Raw genomic sequence first — 21,610 nt, 5'->3', positions numbered from 1 at the left:
TTTTTTACTTCGAATATATTGACATTTCAAATTATGTGTTTGGGCGATGCAATTTTTGATTATTGCTTGTCGATATTCGGCAACTCCATAATTCAAGTGGGTGTATTAAAAAATCGCTAAAAAATACCCTTACTTTAACCTCAAACACTATTTGGAATACGCAACTGTAGATCTTCACACTGCCTTTAATCTTAACGATAGGTAGGGAGGCCGCCAAAGATCCTAGCCTGGGGGCCCGCTTCAGGATGTAGAGATCATGGTTATCGGGCCGTACTTCTTAAAAAATACGAAATAACGACCGTTACGGTAAAAGGCGTTATAGGCAAATGATAACTGACTTTTTACGGTTTTGAAAACATATACAGTTCGCGAAACACTGACTTTATTGCGTGTAAAAAACAAATTTGTACCGAAATTTGGATAACTTCACTTGTTTACTCTTCAGAATTTAATGTAAATAACATATTGAATGATGGAAAATCAGTGTGTAATTTTATGAAAAATGTGGTATGAACAAAACGAAGTGATAGTGAAGCTCGCTGCATTATCGACAATGTCTGGGTTTTCCTACCGATGGTAGAAGTTCGGTGCTGCAATGATTTGGAAAATGAATTGCCTTGTAATTTGTTACGTCACTTCATCTGAATTTTACAACAAACTTTTCAGTTCATTCTTTCAGCTTTCTTTATACCTAGCCTCAAATTTATCGTAAAAAATAATATTCTTTTTTTAAATTTATGTGATTTAACTGAATTTGATAAATCATTCATAAATCAATGCTGTATTTATGCAAATAATTTTTGAAGGGAAACTGTTTTCCAAAATACACGGAAGAGTGCATCATCGAAATACAAAGTAAATATGACGAGCCAGATCGATCCATAGACATTAGCAATACACGCTGCCGATTGCGGCATTTTATATCGAAGTATATTATGATTGTCCTTGATCGATATACAAAAAAAACTATTATTATATATGCAAACCAATAAATTATCGATTTTTAAAACTGTTAACTTATGTAAGTTTTAACAGATGGCAATATAAAATTGTTTGATGGAATTGAATAGATGGTACTATGTTAAGCATTTTTTTCTGATTAAAAAATATCATTTGCATTTTACTGTGGCTGCTACAATAATTAATCTATGTACCTAACCAAAAATATCATTTCTATCGTGTGTGTTCGTAATTTTTAAGTTGTAATCAACTAAATGTTACTGTACTTTACTGATTTATAACAACGCAATGCTATAATATTGATTTATTTATATATAATATGTATTAATAATATCGACCGAAATTACTTGATGGAATTTGAATTAAAATCCATAAGAATTTATATATTATGTACTTATATCGTTTAATTTTATATCTTTAGTCACTTATTTTGTTTTACTATTTAATTATTATTATTGGTTCTATATATAATTTATTAACTCTCAATGTAACTAATATAATATGTAACTGTTTGTTTGCAATAATAAACTACAAGTTACGTAATACTAAACACCGTATAAGTCAAAATGTTATGTTGTAAGTTTCAAAGGCAGCGTAGAACTTAGTTGGCGTAGGCCGTAGACCTATCGTAGAGCCTTACCGTAGAGTGTGGAGTCTACACTGTAGACGATGTTATTGATGAAAACATAATGTAAACTATTGTAAATTATACTTTGGAGATTTAACCGAAACTGGCTTGTGAAGGTCTCATAACAAGAAGTTGTTATTAATATTACGTTTTAAAATATAAACCGTTCTCTTCAGTTGTTTATTGAATTCGCCACCCCCCAGCCATACTAATAAATTGTATTATATTTAATAATATTTGGAAAAGTCATCACTTTCATCATCATGTCATCACGCTAAGTAATTGTTGATGACAGGCAAAACACTATGTAACAATATCTCACAAAGTAATGATAAACTTCTTAGCTGACACAAAAGTAATCCTCATTCATGCCACTAAAATTTAACGTGTCAACAGCTACGTCTATCATATCTACGGCGTAAAAATATATGCATACTGTATTAAAAATATTCAAAAAATATATTGGTAAACGTAGACACTGTTGATCTAGGTTATGACTGAGGAAATGCTGATAATCGCTTCCACCACTCTGGTTTTGTTGACAGCAAAACATAATTAATAGGTATCGAAGTATGTCACATTTGTAATGCTGAATGGTATAATTGCTATACAGTATTTGATTGAAACCACCTCTGCTTTAAATTTTATTAAAAAAATATGTTTTTATAAAGAAAACATTGATATTATTAGGATTTTTTGAGGTCGTACCAACTTAGATACTGTTTTCAGGTTTAACTGTGTTTTTTTACGATATGTAATGATAATCTTTGTTTATCCTTGTCAACCCTGCTTTGACCTAACACAATATAAGTAGGTAAGTTTTAATATCGTAATATCAGAAAAGACCCGGAAAGTATGCAAGAAAAGTTCAACCTTTTGTAGCGACTTGTTACAGAACCAAAATGGCTTCTAAATATCATTTTACTGTCAATTGTAGTGCCAAGATCCTTTACAAATCATATTATTAACGAAAGAACTGTACCGTGTATCGAATAAGAACTGGTAACAATACTCTTGATGTTGGTTATAGTAAATGACAAAATATAACGTTTATCAATATTTAAATCCAGTTTGTTATAATGTAGGTACATGTTCCAATCTATTGATATATTATATAAAAATCGTAAACAAAAATGGCTCCAAGTCAGAGCCCTGAAGGACACCATATTACGTATTAAGTATCTGCGATCGATAGAAACTATATTATAAGTATTGTCGGAGATTTTTCTATTATTTCCTGAATAACACGTTATGTCGATCTGACAATACAATCAGTTTAAGTTTGACCCTGTAAAAAATCCTTCGAGAAGTAACTGAAGGAACAGTCAATTTGGAGGCTTCTATTCATTATTCAGTGCAGATTAGTCATAACGTAAATTTATAAAATTGATCGTTAGAATGTAGTAATAAAATCACATTGTTAGGGCATACATCAAAACAAATTAGTATTTGGAAAGGCCTTGTATTCAAGTCATCAATTATTGAGAGTTGATTATGATGAGTTCGATAGTTGATGGGGTGATGAATGATGATGATATTCACAATGTAATTTTAGATTGCAAATTGGTCGTCGGAACATGAAAGGGGTCTGATAACAATAATTGTAAGTGCCTGAGGTAGAAGTAAGAGGACGTTTTTATTGATAGTCTCCGGCGCTAGCGACCGAATTGTTTGGCAGTAGCCGTGAACCGAGGACAGGGCAAACTGTGGTTCGAAAACTATTCATAAATCACAGACATCAAAATTAAATCTTAGTATTATTTTCAGCAACATTTATATTTCTGCCCATATATTGACCAACGATAGCCGTTATTTTTCAATGTGTGTTGGAACCAGAGTACTATGGACCTAATCGGCAGTGACGTCCCGTGGGGGTAGGCAGATTGAGCGTCGCTTGGGGGCGGCAGTTATTCGAAGGGCGGCAAATCGAGGAGAATCATTAGATATATGTATAAATAGGTACATAAACTTAGTAATAACGGAAATATCTTTCCATTAAAAATTTCACCTCACTGGTTGGAAATAAAATGTTATTAACATAAAAGGTTTAACAGAACTGTAAATATTTTGTCGGGTTCGCGATGTCTACTTAACTTCCGTTGGTCTTGGACGTTATGTACTTGATGACCAGCAATGACACGTGCAGATTTGCGAAGTAGGCATACCTATTGGAATTATAGGTAGGTACATACTTACCTAATTTAAAATGTATCCAAAAATATTTTTGCCAGTCACTCGCGAGTTTTGGAAGTTGTCAGGTATATTTTTTAATGTATTTTAATCCGTGGAATTGCAATATTGGTATTGAAGCAGAGATGGCATTTAAATAAAATTAGACTTAGTGGTAATTAATTATATTTTGTTAGTAATGTATCCGTACAAAACATTTCTTAGATATTGGAGTTGTGGAAGGATGATAAAAAATACTGTATAAAAAATGGGGCGGCGTTTTGTCTAGGGACGTCACTGCTAATAGGTAAGCAATAATTGGCTAATAACTATTTCTCATGAAAAACACTATTAATACAACCTCCACTTTATGGAGCCCCATAGGATCGAACATGTTATATGAAGACGTATTTAAGTAGGTAGGTATGTGAAATTCTGTGTCGTGCCAAATTACAATTTTGTTGTAGGTACATTATTTCTACCCGATGACAGAAGAATTTAAAAACTAACGAATGTTGCATTTGGTGTCATATTCGCATTACATATTAACCTGGCGTGGGCAAAAAAAATATTTTCGTCATTTAAGTAGGTATGTAGGTAATATTTATAATATGTATGAAAACCAAAACTAAAAATTCAGAACAGCCGACAGGAAAGAAGAAAATGTGGAATAAGACACAATAAAACTTGTACATCATGTAAAATTTTATATTAGGTAAATCCTGCGACTTATATATTATTATGTAGACATGGCATATCCACAGTACGCCATAAAAACGGATTCCAAAAGTAATCCTCACTGAACATCCAGGAGAGAAGTAAAGAGTGGTAAGACGATGATTCCACCAGTTGCCCCGAATGTTAACGCCGAGCGTCGGCCCCAGAAATTTTGCACCTAATAGCAAAATTCGGATAAATCTATCTGAACACGGCCTCTTAAAAGCCGGGCTGTGATACTTCGCATGGGGACCAGAAAAACAAAAGAGCGTTCGGACCCAGTCCCTCATCGGGGCAGGTCATCTGATTCAAATTCTCGAGCAATTACCTATTTAATTCATTTAATAGATTATTATTCTACACACTGTATTATACCGTACAATGGAAAATAAACTCATCGTAGCAACACACTCCGAGTTGCATATATTTTGTGACTGGACCGCGCGAGCCGGCTTCGAGCCTAGGCTATCTCCTATTTTTCCACTGAGGGTTTCTTCAGGCCATTATTTATGTACCTACTTAATATATAAGTCTGTATTTTTATACACATTTCTAACGCTATATATCAAACATATTATTATGAAATTAAGCGATTGTTGAGAATCTGTGGAAAGTCGCGGATCTACTCACAGCCGGGGGTGCTCGCAAAGAGAAGGGGGTTGAAAAGTGGCAAGGGAGGTTTTAAGGGGCGCGCTCGATCAATACCCCGCCGGCGACTGCCACAGTGAGGCTAGCGGCTGGTCGACTAGGTCGTGTATTTTTGTTTACCACGTTTTTGTTTCTATTTCCTTTTATTTCGCGTTTCTTTTTATGATTTACCGGTCGACTCAGTGAAATCGAACACTCCTTTTGACGAGAGAAAAACTTTAGCATAGATTGTTAAATTGACTGCGAGGTGGGTTCGCGCGCGAGTGAAAGAGGGCGTGGTAAATTTGTGACAGGAAGAGACAACAAAATCATCCTGGAGATCGAAGAATCCGGCATGATGTCTAAAGTCATCGAAGCCGAACAGCAGAATGGGGGGACGGCGGAGGAGAGCAAGACCAATCTGATAATTAATTATCTGCCGCAGGCCATGACGCAGGAGGAGATAAGGTCTTTGTTTTCGAGCATCGGCGAAGTGGAGAGCTGCAAGCTGATTCGCAACAAAGGGGCCGCTTTCCCGGATGCTTTGAATCACGCATTGCAGGGAGGGCAGAGCTTGGGGTACGCCTTTGTCAATTATCATCGACCAGAAGATGCGGAGAAGGCGATCGCAACTCTGAACGGGCTCAGGCTCCAAAATAAGACCATAAAAGTATCATTTGCGCGTCCTTCCAGCGAGGCGATAAAAGGGGCCAATCTTTACGTGTCAGGTTTGCCTAAGAGCATGGGCCAACAGGAGCTGGAGACCATGTTTGGTCCCTACGGCCGGATCATAACATCTAGAATACTATGTGATAATTCCGCCCTGCGACCGTTTGGCGGAGCGGACGCTCCAGGTTTGAGCAAAGGCGTGGGATTCATTCGCTTTGACCAACGCGCGGAAGCCGAGAGAGCGATACAGGAATTGAACGGCTCCGTCCCAAAAGGGGCCACCGAACCTATCACAGTGAAGTTCGCCAATAATCCCAGCAGCGGTGGAAAGGCCCTCGCGCCTCTCGCAGCTTATCTTCCGCACTTGCGACTTCCAACCCCTCTACCAAGATTGTCTTCCGGAAAGTCCCTTTTGGCAATAAACAAAGGGCTGCAACGCTATTCTCCGCTAGCGGGAGATCTTCTCGCCGGAGCCGTCCTCCCGATGCCGGGATCGGAATGGTGCATATTCGTGTACAACTTAGCTCCCGAGACAGAAGAGAACGTCCTTTGGCAGCTGTTCGGTCCGTTCGGCGCCGTCCAGAGCGTGAAGGTGATCAGGGATCTGCAGACCAACAAGTGCAAGGGCTACGGCTTCATCACGATGACCAACTACGACGAGGCGGTGGTGGCAATACAATCGCTGAACGGGTACACCCTCGGCAACCGCGTGCTGCAGGTCAGCTTCAAGACGAACAAGATGAAGGGCATGTAGACCGCCCTGAGCCGCGCGGCCCCCTTCCTTCAATATTATAATATTATTTAAGATTAGGGCCGCGGTTTCGCGCCGTTGCGTTTCGTATTTTGTGTGTTTAGAGGGGCGTCGCCTAGAGACTGCCGCCTTTTATCATTTTAGCTAGCGGAAATTACTCACCTTGCGTACATTGATTTATAGATCTTATTTATTTAATAACTTATTATCCTGTTCTATTTGCGCAAGCGCCAATTTGATAGGCATTCGCATAGTGCATAGGTAACACCAAAGCCTAACTACTATCCCATGAGAACAACATGGTAATAATACAAAATCTACCCGGAAAAATTTTTGATTTTCCACCTGGCATATCACGAGGAAGAGAAAAGTCGAACGGAGGCAGTAGACTGACTGTAGAATTGGCTACAAATAACCCTCAACGAGTAGGTATTATAATATACCTACTGTAAAATGTTTTTCAAGTTAAAATTAGTCCCAACTATGATGACTTTCACTAGGACTATTAAAATACTTTATTATATTGGAAAATGTCAAACTCAAATGACTTGTATTATACCCAAAATAAGTGACTTGTAAAAAAGAGAAGAATATGTTGATTGAGAAGGAAATCATGTCATAGACAATGTAAAATATTTACACAATATTATAAAACTTAAAATGTCTATACTCTATAGTCTATGGCTATGCAAAATGTCAGACGAAGCTGTCAAAATGACGTTTACGCAATTGGTTCAGTTATATTATATTTAATCGCATCGTTTGTGAAATATTATAATATATTATATTAATTTGGATTTAAGTATAATAGCAAACGGCATAATAAATAAAATTATGCCGAAGCTAATCCTTTTCGTCTCTTTCGATACTGTGTTCGCTTTATAGAGGTTAGAATTAAATGTTGTTATCAGATAATCTTTTTAAATGCATCCGTAAATATTTAAATGTTTAATCGATGGCGGAAATAAATTATTATTACATAATCTTCTTATTGAACGGTTATAATCGATTCATCATCGACGTATTCCTGTTTGAACAATTATCAAATTTAGCCAAATTACAGTTATATTATTAATTACTTAGCTGTCCATGTTATACTTATCTTATATTCTCCTATTATTGACTATCATAATCAGCTCTTCGTCGTATTTGTATTTTTCATTGGATATTTATTAATATTATTATACTTATTACAATTTCGATTTTGTCATTTAGGCCACATTATATCGCAATGACACACGAGCACAGCGACAAACTTTTCATTGGATATTTATTATTAATATATCAATTCTGTAGATTTAAAAATCTACATTATCCTACAATACGACAACACAAAAGGATAATGCTTCCATATCACATGCGTAAACTTCCAACGAGTAGGAGATGGATGAACAACATAGGCGTACCTATTGAATTTATATTATTCAATGTGGCTGCAATATATAATATGTTAAATATTATTTGTAATTGTAGGTACAACATAAAATTAGTTTTCATTGATTACTATTTTATGTACTTATTCAAATTATACTTGCATTTATGCATTTATGATTAAAGTAATTTTAACATCAAAAGAGTTAACCATCACAATATTTGCTCAATTCATTAAATTTTCAAAGCAACATTTTAGTAGGTATGTTACAATCATCCATCGATTGTTTTATGATGCACTTTCAATAATTTCATTGGGGAATCTAGAACTATCACACCACATTACTCTAAAACGTATTAGTGTGTGGTTTTCTTCTTAGAAAGAGTTTGGCATCTAACGTTCATGACTATCAGATATTGTTTGAATACTATAATATGATGTTCAACATTAAAAATTATGTCTACAGCACTGTTTTGCTGTAAATGATGAGTCTGTTGTTTTGGTATGAAGAAGCTGGCTTTCTGCCAGATATATTTTTAATTGACATAAAAAAGTGGTTGCTATGTTCGTGTATGGCATGTAGTTAGCAGCGATAGTCAGCTTAATAAATGTTTTTTAACAAAATCCTCTATGTTAAGAAGTGATTTCAGGTATCGGCCTAACAGAATCCCGCGGTCCCGGAGCGACTGAGCTATTTACACCTCATTGACGCATCGACTTTCAATTTTTTCTCATCGCATACAATATAGCTTCTATCCTTTTATTCTCCAACATCATAATAATAATATTAATATTGTCTTTTTCATATTCGTATTTAAGTGTAAATGATTATTAATCTCTAGTCGTTAGTATTACATGGGAGGAATTATAACGATATTCGTGCAATGAACTCGGTATATAACTGTTAACTTTAAGGAACGCAATACATAATATTCTCATTTACCCTGATTATGACTCAGAGTCGAGTGTTAGTTAACGTCCTTCCGTATCGGGTGAATATTTTCATCAGCTTCTGTCGGATGCGTCAAGATTGCTTCGGGTCGACCGTGTTTTTATAATATATTTAAATGGTTAGATAAGAGTAAGAATTATTACTTCTGATATTAAATTGAGAATTTACAAAGAATACAAAACGTGCAATAAATATATAGCCATTAATCTCGGGTTAGATTGAGAATTGAGAAGATATAACACTTATAAATTATCTGATATTGCGTTTATTTGTATCGAATATGACTTGAATGGTTTTCTGAAATAACGTATCACGATTCATAACCCGACGCCGTCTTATGCCTAAAAATATTACATTTTTAATAATGAATGCAATAATTATTATGAATACTCTTATTTAAATACAATAATTTATTAAAACAGACAATAAGATATGCAACGTAAAATTAATGAGTGTTTTTATGCTTTAAAAAAATATAAATCACTCATTTCAGTCGGGTTGTCATTGTTGTCATTGTCGAAACGTTATTCCAGAATGCCATGCAGTGAAGCGATGTCCTTCGAAGAAGTCTTCGCTGAGATCGAGGAAACTTCTCCATCTTGCCATTATTTTATTTTTGAGGAATGTATTTATGAAGAGAGTCGATTGAAGATTGGACTGCGAAGCTTTCAAAGGCCGAGCGGAGAAAATTGGAATCAATATGGCAATACTGTGATAGTGTAAATAACAGATATATTTGAGATAGGAAATAGCTCGCGTTGTCAGACGGTGATAATAAATAGTTGCAGAGAATGTGTAATTAAATTATATTATATTGGAAATGAATAAACGCACTATCACTGAATGTGCAGAGAACAATCTGAAGGGCGGTGGGGAGAAAAGGAAACAAAAGGTATTAAAAACAAAAATCTTCGTAGGCTAAAAATGAGGCTGTGACATTAGCTAAAAGGAGATTGCATATAAAAAAAATCACGTACAAAAAGTTAATGGCCAATAACTCGTAAGTAAAACATTTCATTCCAGAAATATTTGTATCGCTGAATGTTCACCACTTGATGTAAGTCAATATTTATACAAAAACAAATACTATACCTGAATATTTAACACTAATACTTGGCACATTTATGGCAATGCAATTTGCATTGTATGAAAAATAACACTTGATAATATTGGAATTCCAAATAATACCTATAACAGACATATAAGACATTATGCATGGTTAGTTCTATGTCATATGATTATCTAATAATTATATAAATACATATACCATATTTATAATACCACTGTGAAATATAATATTATATACACATTCTGCTACTGTATCATATAAATTAAATATCATACAAGGAATTATGTAGCATTTTCTATTACTTATGTCTGGTATTGGTGATATATGAACGAGTATAAAATGGTAAATGAAACAAACGGCCACTTAAATATAAATCATACGCCGATAGATTCTTGAAAAAATTATTAAATTTAAATTAAACTAAAAGTATATTTCAAGGCTATAATCATAATGTAACAATTATTGTTACAATTGATCTCGTAAAAGTATTTATCATGAAATAAGTAATTTATCTTACAGTTAGTACAGACACATTTAAGAGAGTCTATGATTCTATATCATGATATGGTTTGTGTCGCCGTTCACTGACGCCTGACGGTATAGTATTTGGTGGAACTTTCTGAACCATTTGTATTGCTGGTGCTAAAAATGTTAATGGAAGATTTCATTTGAATAAACTCTCTTCTCTATTATAACAATGGAGAGATACGCAGGTGCTGCTATAACTTCGACTTCATAGGTTTATATATTTATCACTTAAATGGATAAGAAAAAAATGAAATTTATTGGTATCACTCTTAATGATTACTGTTTATATAACACTGATATGGGACATAATAGAAAACTGACAAAAACTAATATAATATGTAATTGTTATTAATAGAATGTTGCAAAAGAGATATTATATATTATTATTTTAACGCCATCATATTTTTGACTCAATATAATAGCAATCGGTCAAAAATCTCCTGTCTACTGCGATATGGAATTAAAGTAGACGAGGAAATCAAAAAAACGCTGTCAAACACATTGTGATAATTCAATAAAAATTATTGATTGTCAGAATTTGATCAAATGACGCACAAATTAATTTGAGGCTTAATATTCCTCAAATTATATTAGGTATAATTATTATGAAAATTATGGTTTTCTTCTCTATTGCAAATGAAAGGATGACGATCGAAGGATGTTCCGGTATTAGTGTTATATAATGTATAGTATTTGATTGTGTGATATGCGGTTAGCATTAATAATATATCATTAAAATCTTCCATAGACAAATACGTAAATATATCTGCCTCGGTAATGCTCAAGTGTGGCTCAAAAGTTCTCGAAATCGAGAAACTATTTCCATGTATCAATGTTTAATGAGGTATTACTATGTCATTATGTGAGAACAAATTTTATTTCAGTCATTCATAAAAGTGCAGTATTTCTAATGTCTCAAGTCATTCCATATTTATTACTCTGACTAAAAATGAATTTTAACAGCAAAGTTATAATATCTCGATATTGATAAGTTGTAATATTTGAGATAGGAATGATTGAAGACATTCGATGTTCTGTAAAATTCTTTATTTAATAAAGATGAATAATTATTGTAACTGATCATATTTGGGAAAATTATTATCAGTACGGTAGACTAAATATTATGTAATAATAAACAAACAGTATAGCAATAATAATTATCGACAGTATTCTAATATCAAAATAAATTGCTAACCTAAAACACCAAAACTAGTTAATAAAAAATAATATTATAAGTATGTTAGCTGTACATGCTCGTTCAAAACTGGTCGGTCACTCCTAGCGCAGTTTGGCGTAATATTATTCAAGCATGTCAAATTTGCATTTTCTGCCAACGTCGAGGTGGAATATCGAATTGGTTACGGTGTATGTTGATTTATGACTATTTTAACGTGGTCACAAAAATAATGTGTTATTATTTAGTGTTTTATTGATACAAAAATATTTTTATAATAGTTTTGTAAGGAAATCTAGTTAGGATGAGTGTGGTTGTTGTCAAAAAGATTTTTATATCAATATTACATTTACATAATAAATTTTTTTGATGGAACGAAATGTATTTTCATTATAGAAACGTGTATTTACTAGAATTCATAATATTGCAGGCTGTTTATTGATCGTAGAATATTTATCTCTATAGGTATTCTGATGGAAGTATTATTGAATCCCGAATTATCAATTACAATAATTTTCATCGTTTATTTAAACATAAGCTTTTCAATGTAAATTATGCAGTTTATTTGGAAAAAAATGTTCTATGAATGTTCAAATTGCAATTTTGAAGACTTGTATACCAATGTGTTCCCATAACATACCTATACTTTACTGCCAGAGAAATATAACCGGTGAAAAGAGAATTTATTTGAAAAAGTACGTATCGTCAGAGAGAATCTTTGATGATTATGAAGAGATACTATGGTGGGAAAGTAAAATGAGGAACGTGCCGATTTATTAGAATCCTACTCCCACATTGTTATAATTCTTTGGCAGCAGAGCATAGTTACATCGGAGTTGTATAACAATATTCCCGGTAAGACTGTTTTGTACTCATGTGATGAAAAGTATTACTCCACTATGTAAAAAAATATTAATAATTAAACAAATTTGTTAAAGTTGGTAAGTGTATCAGACATTAAAATCGACAAGTCTGTTGCGGGTCGTATTCTTTTTAGAATAATATGAAACCCGGCAGACTGTTCTGAATAAAAAAAAAATATATTCATTATTCGAGGACATATCACGTTAATTCACTTCAGATTATGAAACTGAGAATTAATTCCTTGCCAAAAGCATTACGGTGCTGCGCACTAGGTATTATTTTTACTTTTAGCGAGTGTCCAAAACAATATTATACCGACACCTATAAATAAGCTGTAAGCTGATAATATTTGTCTCCGTTGTCGTTTCATAATCGATTTGAATTAAAACTTCCACAGCACCGTATGTTGATAAATTAATGCTCATAATCATTCATGTTATATTGAAAATGCACAAAAATTATTTAGTGTCCATTACCCTCAAGCAATTGTAAGATTTCAACTGAAAATATCAATTTTAGATAAATAAATAATATCAACGAAATCACCATTCAAGGAACCCTGAAAAATACCCAATACTGATAAAATTCATTAAAAATGACAATTGTTTATTACGGCGGTGGAATACACCATAATAAGTGACTTTTTTGTTATTTATAATAAAAATTCTATATACCTAGTCTGAATTTACAGTTTTTATACAAAAAATATGATATTCACTATTTTCTGATAAAATATTGTAAAACACATTCTAAGTAATAAACAAGGATCGATGGAAATACATTTGGTATTATAGTATGACTTTAATAATGATATAAAAATTCAGTTCATGAATGATAATAGATTGTTATGTATTATAGAGATGACTAAAAACGCTGGAATGATGATGCAAACAAGAAGTATTTGTCCAATGTCCATTTTAGTATTTGATTTGATTCATAATAATTATTTATTATAATGTAAATATTAATGAGTGCTCGCATCAGAAATCATGATAGAGATTTTACTAAAGTTTTACTATAATAACGCTATTTGTTTAGTTATTATGCGTGGTGGGTATTTTTCTCTATTCATTGAATAACGGTTGACATTTTAATAAAAAAAAAAATAAAAATATTGAGCTTGTCAGATTGAAATAATAATTACTTATATAGGAATGAAATATAACAATTTCTACAGTTTGGTGACCTGATATAATATAACTAAGTAAAGAAAAAAAAAATAAAGCCATAGATAGAAACCCCGTCGCTTTAAAAAGTGACTAAAGTTAAACTTATGAAAGTCATGTTTACAAACGAGTCCAGAGTCTCAATGAGTAAAAGCACAATATGTAAAATAGCCCCCGTCTCGGTTATGCTGTCGACGTGCGAGCAAAAATAAGACGGGAGAAATTAATTAAAACGAAGGAATTAAGGAAAGAAGTGACACCAACATTTTATATTAGCCCGTTCTTCCTTCATAATGAATGTGAATTTTGTACTTAGATTTTTCACGTATATTGTATATGAGGATGAACATTCCACGTTGAGTAGTAAACGGAGATCCGTAGTCATATACGCGACAGCGCCATTCGTTTTGGTAATCGGATATATTAATAATGAGAGATTATTGCAAAAAAGTGGCCGTTTTCTTTTATAGATTGTCACAACTTCACTTTGAACAATAGTTTATACTTATCGATATTAAATATCCTCAATGGTTGTAATTATACATTTTCTTGTTCTAAATATATATTTAAAAAATAAGGCTTAATAATGTATTGTTTTCATTTTGTTTGATTTCTGCTTCTCTTCATTCATTTTCCTTATTGTCCCTTATTTCAATTTCATATTTACATATTGTTTTGATTGTGATTTTTAATTTTTCAATTCACTAGTCTAAAGAAATACCTCCAAATTATTCATACCTACTGTTTTTTATGTATCGGCTTTTAGTTTTATTATGTAAGCATTTGCCACGTTTCCAAATTTTTGAAAAAATATCTGTGTGTAATTATAGTATTATATGTAAATATGAATAATAATTTCCCAAAGTCCCTTTCCCTATATTTATTATTAGAAAAACTCGGTGCTGACAGTGGTTATAAAATATGTTTTTTAGTACTTTTACAAATATGAATGAAAATAAAATGGATATGGGAAGACACAATTGTCATATCAGCCGTGTCGTTCATATTTGACAAGTATATCTATTAAATATTTAATTTTATACTATTTTTCAGCACCTTGATTTATTATGTTGTATGCTTTTTTTGATTTTCAGCTAGATCAATTAAATATGCTTTTTGTTTGCAAACAAAATCAACGAAATTTTCCATTTTATATGGAATAATAAATACTACAACAAAAGACTGTTGTTGAATAATTTTACATATTCAAAACTTGATGATAAATATAATGAACTTTAATTATTGGATTGACTTGAAATTTTATTTATTTAAAACCTTCTTCACATCTCACATAATATTATGCTCTTAAAATTATGCTAAAATTTAAATTGATTTTTTATAAAAGCAATGACAAAATTCTACTTGTTAGTTTTGAAACTGATTTATACATAGTTGCAGAGGTAAAATTAAAAAAATATACAGTGACATATTATAATATTTGTTTTATGGTCCACGTTGAAGTTAATATGAATCTGCGTCACTCAGTTCTTACAAAAGAAGTTGGAAATGATATTTTATGAGAAATTTTATATTTCAAATTGAAGTGTAAAAGCCAAAGTTGAGATTGAGTTAATTAGATACAATTGAATACTGTATTTAGACAATCAATTTTGTATTGACGGTTCTTAAGGTAATATAATATTTAATGTTTTCCTAAGTAGGTACTAGCCATAAACAATGGTAAATTTTAAAAGGGTCATCAAAGACATCAGAAAAATTAAAAAATAACTATGGTGCCCAGTTTTTGTACATAGTTAAAACTTTAAATAGGGTATTTAACTTTAAAATATAAATAAGTACCTATATAAAATAAATATTGAATTCAAAATTTGATAACATATCCATCGTCGGGAGTAGTTTTAGTTATACAGGTATTTTATAACAAAGAAACGATAATAATCACGAGACAAATTTCGTTTTAAGATAAGTAACAAAAAATATAACACATTGATTTTAAATGGTGTACTCCGTTCGAAGCGTCAACAACCTGCTCTGGGGTATTCAAGCTCGTATTCCTGTGCACACTTCACGGTATATGGGCAACAAGCTGCAATAACAAGAAAAAATATTTAGAATATTTCTGATTAAAGTTCTAGATGTACATATTTCTGCATTTTGTATGTCATTCTTAATTGACACAATGATTTAGATCATTCGATAAAATTTGAAATCCTTAAATTGTGTCGATATTGGCAAACGAATAAACCGCTTTTATTTTATTATTAAATAGGTAGGTACATGGTTTTTGAAGCGCTTTGACAGTATTTTAAATACAGAATAATAAGAAAATTTGAGGGCAAGGCGAGTGAAGCAAAACCGTAAAAGAAAATGATAATATTGATTAAATACCTGAAGGCCGCGAATTTCATCAGAGATCAAAATCTAAGAATCTGTTCCTACTGTTCTTTTTTTACTGCGGTAAGTTTGATGCCGCAAAAAACAATTTAACTAATATCGTGTCAATTTATTTATATTTTCATTTGAATATCGTCACTCAGTGTCAGATAAAAGTTTTCCACCCCATCGCATGCGCACCAAGCGAAGAGAGACAAACCGATTACCTATCAATGTATCACTGGCACAGCAGCAAATTTCCGCCGGGCAGGGCGGGCTGTCGTCTTCGCAATCTTCACCGGGCGGAACATAGGACAGGTTATAGACCGTATCGCCGTTCATGACTCCGCACGGCTTCTGGTAGGCGGACTTTCTGGCCCACGACGGACTCTCCCTCGCGATCACCGGGTTGGGAATGTAACTCAAGTTGTAGACTGTGGCAGAATCGATGCTGGCTTTTGGCGGGTCGTATGTCCTGATCGGGGCGAACGACCTCGGCTTCAACTGGTATCCGGGCGGAGCGTAAGACATCCTGTTCACCGTTTTATCTGATAAAATCCAATTTTATGATATTAATTTACTTTGTGTTGTTAAAATATGACCATTGAATATACAACGATCTTGTATAAGGCATTTAGTGCATTAAAAATATATCTTGATTTTAAACAACAGAGCATTCAATCAAAAAGATGGTGATAAAAGCTGAAGACACATTCGATGTACAATAAAATGTTTTAAATTTGTTTATTTGGACTCGTGTAAATCATTCATCAGTTATGTACCTACATCATTCGACAAATCCAAAAAAACTGATGTTCTGCTGCATGCACACTTAGTGGCCGTAACCAGCTCCGTTTTCTGAGACCAAGATAGGCGCAAATATCAATACATGAATGTTTAGTATTTACATAGATGTTCGCATATAATACGAGGGTGGGTCAATAATTCCTTAGAAAAAAGCATTAAAACAGTTTTTATTTTTGTATTTTTTTTTTATTTCTCAACATAATCTCCTTGGAGCTCAATACACTTGGTTAGACGTTTCTCAATTTTTTTTGAACCGTCAGAAAAATAAGTTTTCGGAAGGTCCTCAAAATAAGCATTTGTCCGATCGATGACTTCTTCATTTGAAAAAAAAACGTTGTCCACTTAGCCATTTTTTTAAGTTTGGGAAAAGGAAAAAGTCACTGGGGGCTAAATCTGGCGAATACGGTGGGTGGTCGACCAATTCGAACTTCAATTCTTCAATTTTAGCCATTGATCGTAAACATGTGTGAACACGGGCATTGTCCTGATGAAAGAGGATTTTTTTCCTGTTTAAATGAGGCCGTTTTTCTTCAATTTTGTTTTTTAGCTGGTCCAATAAAGATGCATAATAATCCCCTGTTATTGTTTTTCCTTTTTCCAAATAGTCAACGAAAATAATTCCACGTGCATCCCAAAATACAGTAGCCATAACCTTACCAGCTGATTTTACGGTTTTCGCCTTCTTTGGACATGGTTCGCCTTTCGCAATCCACTGCTTTGACTGTTCTTTCGTCTCGGGAGTATAGTGGTGTATCCATGTTTCATCTACAGTCACAAAGCGACGAAAAAATTCATCCGGATTGCGTTGCATGAGCGACAACAGGGCTTTAGAGGCCACCACCCTATTGCGTTTATTGTTGACTGTGAGCAAACGCGGCACCCATCTTGCAGAAATTTTTTTCATGCCCAATTTGTCATGTAAAATAGAAATGACGCTACCTTTTGAGATCCCTGTAACCTCAATTATCTCACTCAACTTTAATCTTCGGTCACTTAACACCATATCGTGGATTTTATTGATCATTTCTGGTGTAGTCACCTCTACAGGACGTCCTGAGCGTGGTTCATCCTTTGTTGATGTACGACCACGTTTAAATTAATTTAACCAGTTATAAATAGTTGCAAGTGAAGGAGCAGATATGCCGTGAACTAAATCCAACTCATTTTTTATTTCCTTTGCTGTTAACCCTTTTATATTAAAATGTTTAATAACAGCTCTAAACTCAATTTTCTCCATTTTCCATTTTTCCATTTTCCACAAGCAAATTTTTTTTTTAAATGTACGAGAAACACACAACAACCCGACCAATCTGATTGAAACTTCGCAGCATACTGAATCGGTAGTGCCGCTGCATGAAAACAAACCGCTTACAGTACTAGTCGCGCCACCTGTCGGCTTTTCTAAGGACTTATTGACCCACCCTCGTATATAGTCATATGGCGAGGGTAATATAATAAAAATTGGGAAAGAAAAACAAACTACATAATTATACATCAAGTCACAATGAAACCGCCAAAGCATGAATCCACACAATAGCTTCCGGTTCAGCTCGGCGTATGTCTGGAACTCCTCCGGTGAAAGCGTACAAGTTTCACGATGTGGTCTGTGATCTGAATCTCACCACACTTGCAGAGTGAGAAGTCTTTCAAGCCCTACATATTGCATCATAATAAGCATATCTGGAATGCCCACCCTGGATTTGGTTCAGACATATCGTCAAATGAGGTTATTCTGCTTAGTGAAATTAATTTTTTTGATGTAGGTACTTTTTACAATGCAATAGACCAAATATTTCGGTACCTTTTTATATTCTTGCACTCAATGCTCAGTTGGCCTGAAACTTGTAAACATAATGCTACTTCATCTTTTTTTGAAATCATCTTTACAATCCGGCGTGGACTTTAGTCGCCTCAAGAAGAGGTTTCGTAACAAATTTTTTGACATGAACATTTGACAGAGACTGTCACTTGCTCAACATAGTAGGTCCATACTTTGGGTCTACAAGCACGTTGAGAAACAACAAGCGAATTTACCAGACCTGCGATTCAAATCTGAGACAAATGACATTACCTTTGTCCATTGCAGGCGATTTAGTTATTATCCGCTATTATGCTAATTGGATACCTACATATTGAAGAGACGACAACATCGCTGGAAGAACATTGAACATTGCAGTGATGTCCCACATTTTCACATTGGTAAGTTTTTGAATATACAAGTGATTGAGTGGCCGAATTTTAATATCGTTAAGTTTTATCAATGTCTGCTGTTACTGCAGCAATCTGATCTTTCGAGAGTTTTATTATAAATTTTATAAATAAATAGTAGGTAAAGTCAGTTGAATATCATTGTCACTATTTGACACCACCTTAAAATAACATCACGTCATAAAAGACTAAGAACCTATTATATTTAATTAGTTGTAAGATTGAACCTGAAATTGGCATTTTAGAGTTGCACAAATTGCCCGATTCACTGAATGGACGTCTCACGCTGAGTGGTTTCGGAACGTAATCATGCTTATGAGTTGTAATCTCCTGCATTGGCCCCTTGCCTGTCAAATCATGGTCGCATGGAATGAACGGCTTAGGAAGCTTTATTTTGTTTGGGAGATACGACAGCTGAAATCAAATATTTATCAATGTTTTGTAATCGTTATACATAGTGAAAACATGATATTATAATAATTTCTTCATGTCATTATAATATTATGAAGGTGACTATTAGATTAGGACTACAATAACATAGCCCTAATAATAATTAAATTTATTATAATGTCATCTATTATGGTATTATGACATATAAATACAACAGTGCCATCTATTGAAAAGAGAGTGTACTGATATGTGACACATTAGTTAACCAATTTTTTCACCAGAGCACTGAGAAAAAACCTTTAAAATTTTTAAGCCACTACACAATATTACCAACATACCATAGTTTCTTTATATAGAAAGATTACTTGAAAAAAATGAACAAGAAAATTATTTTTTTAAGAAAACACTATCGACATACAGTATCGACATCTATGAGTGTAAGTAAAGAGCATTTTTTGAAGGGAATCAAAATAAATAATATAAACAAAGCAATGAATTTTCTAATTTTATCATAAAATATTTAGGTAAAATATTGTTCCACCAAAAATAGATGGTAGCTTTAGATTGAAGAATTCAAACAATAATAATCTTGAGAGAGCAGTAGGTTGTGAGTATAACATAATGGAGTACAAAGTCTGTCAAAGTCCCACACTCTAAATGAGAATTATTTTTAAAGGTTGAAAAGTAAAATAATGACTAAATTCATATCAATTCAAGTACCAACCAATATAATGAATTTAATTATTAAATTAAATTAAAAATTAAATAAAAATAGGTTATTAATGATAAACTAAGTGTTATATAGATATAGCATGATTTACAAGTCGAACAATCACTCTAAAATTGCACAATTATTTTAATCATCAGGTGAAATTGATAGCCCCCAGAATATAAGTAAGTAACAATTTATTTAAAGACTATTTTTTATAACAAAAATTCTCACACTGTGGATGGTATCACCGGACATTCTACCGCAGGACAGAGTCAAATTTCCCGGTTGCACCACAGCAGCGCTCCGAAGCTGAATGTTGGCGACTGGCTTATAAGACAATTTGTATACAGTGTTGTCATCCATCGTCGCACATGGCTTGCGATAGATGGGACGAGGAGCGAACGATTCCGGAATAGATGGTTGACAATAACGCTGAAAATAAAGCACGCAATTTTTTTAAATTATTGTCATTTCTCTATGAAACGCACATTCTAATTTTTTATTCAATTGAAACACGAGGATGTATTTAATTAGAATTTACTCTTATTTTTTGGAACAAACCAAATTGAAACTTTAAGTTGATACTGTATGGATGATTTTCTCATGACAGAAAGTAAGCATTTTTTTCTGAAAAAGAATATAATTAACCTGCAATTGGGAAAGCAATGGCTATTTTCAATCTAATTGATTCGTTTGTGGGTTGTATTGTAAAAGTTGTATTTACATAAAAAAGCTCACTTGCATGAGAGTCACTTCGAATGGTAATGTGGAAATGTTTCAGAAATAATTTGACATATCTACTCGGTATACTTCTTTATTCGGTATATTATTATTATTATAGTACATATTTTTTAAATCGTTATATTGTGAATATCTTAGATTATTAGTTTCTAATGTCAAAATATTCAATGATAAAAAGTTCAATCACTAATAAGAAGATTTTGGATTATTAGGATTATAAAATCTTCATAAATAAGAGCCGATAAGCTTATTGAAAAACCGTGTTTGCTGTTTCTAATTTATTCAGTTGAGAATTTGAAATTCCACTGTTCAATATGTTATTCAACTTAAATCTATTCTGGGTATTAGATGTTAGTTTACCTTTTTCCTCGCGATGACAGCCTTCTTCGGACAGCAACAGCATTGGATAATTTTTTTTTGGGAAACATTTCCGTTCGATCCACATCTCAGGTTACTTGGTGAAATTTGTTTTTTTCCAAAACTTGTGCAAGAATTACATTTCGGAACGCACCTGTAATAAAAACATGTTCACTGCATTAAAATATAATGATATTCATGCCATTGTAATATTTACAAAAAACAATATTGTGGTTCTTTGACACGACAAGCCAATAGAGTTTAGAATACATAGAATCATCGTGAATCAAATTGAATTTTTCTTTAAACACAACAATGTATTAATCTTGACAGTCTTTAGATATATATACCTATTGTTAAGGATATTATATAGATTATTGGGTAGCCACTGGTATTTTTATTTAGAAGAAAAAAA

The 21,610-nt window shown here is 33.0% G+C and overlaps 3 protein-coding genes across 3 annotated transcripts in view; 1 reads left to right on the top strand and 2 right to left on the bottom strand.

The window, feature by feature from the left end:
* LOC147075085 (uncharacterized) overlaps positions 1-8,363 on the bottom strand; it is a 53,079-nt gene extending 44,716 nt beyond the window's left edge. The window contains exon 1 of the mRNA XM_085943094.1: positions 8,239-8,363. The gene's annotated coding sequence lies outside the window, so the exon portion shown is untranslated. The remainder of the gene's footprint in view (positions 1-8,238) is intronic.
* On the top strand, positions 5,291-6,637 carry LOC147075086 (ELAV-like protein 2). The gene has a single exon (XM_085943095.1). The coding sequence runs from the start codon at positions 5,457-5,459 to the stop codon at positions 6,522-6,524; it is 1,068 nt and encodes a 355-aa protein (XP_085799221.1). The 5' UTR covers positions 5,291-5,456; the 3' UTR covers positions 6,525-6,637.
* A 6,527-nt stretch (positions 8,364-14,890) lies between the features above and the next one.
* Positions 14,891-21,343, bottom strand: LOC147075084 (uncharacterized). Its single transcript, XM_085943096.1, has 5 exons — positions 21,199-21,343; positions 20,329-20,529; positions 19,223-19,409; positions 16,208-16,528; positions 14,891-15,693 (listed from the first exon to the last, which is right to left on the bottom strand). Exons 2-5 carry the CDS (start codon positions 20,458-20,460, stop codon positions 15,626-15,628), a joined length of 708 nt encoding a protein of 235 aa, XP_085799222.1. The 5' UTR covers positions 20,461-20,529; positions 21,199-21,343; the 3' UTR covers positions 14,891-15,625.
* Positions 21,344-21,610: the final 267 nt, after the last annotated feature.

The sequence above is a fragment of the Rhyacophila brunnea genome, unplaced genomic scaffold (assembly GCF_057557595.1).
Source record: "Rhyacophila brunnea isolate RB1 unplaced genomic scaffold, BYU_Rbru_1.0 scaffold_15, whole genome shotgun sequence".
NCBI classification, from domain to species: Eukaryota; Metazoa; Arthropoda; class Insecta; order Trichoptera; family Rhyacophilidae; genus Rhyacophila; species Rhyacophila brunnea.
Note: the sequence above shows the minus strand (reverse complement) of the source record. Positions and strands in the feature narration are given on the sequence as shown.

Coding starts and splice junctions, on each gene's coding strand:
- LOC147075086 (XM_085943095.1), top strand. CDS start 5,457: ATGATGTCTAAAGTCATCGAAGCCGAACAGCAGAATGGGGGGACGGCG.
- LOC147075084 (XM_085943096.1), bottom strand. CDS start 20,460: ATGGATGACAACACTGTATACAAATTGTCTTATAAGCCAGTCGCCAAC. Junction 16,529..19,222: donor CTCTAAAATGCCAATTTCAG/GTTCAATCTTAC, acceptor GGATTTTATCAG/ATAAAACGGTGAACAGGATG. Junction 15,694..16,207: donor TGCCAGTGATACATTGATAG/GTAATCGGTTTG, acceptor TTGTTATTGCAG/CTTGTTGCCCATATACCGTG.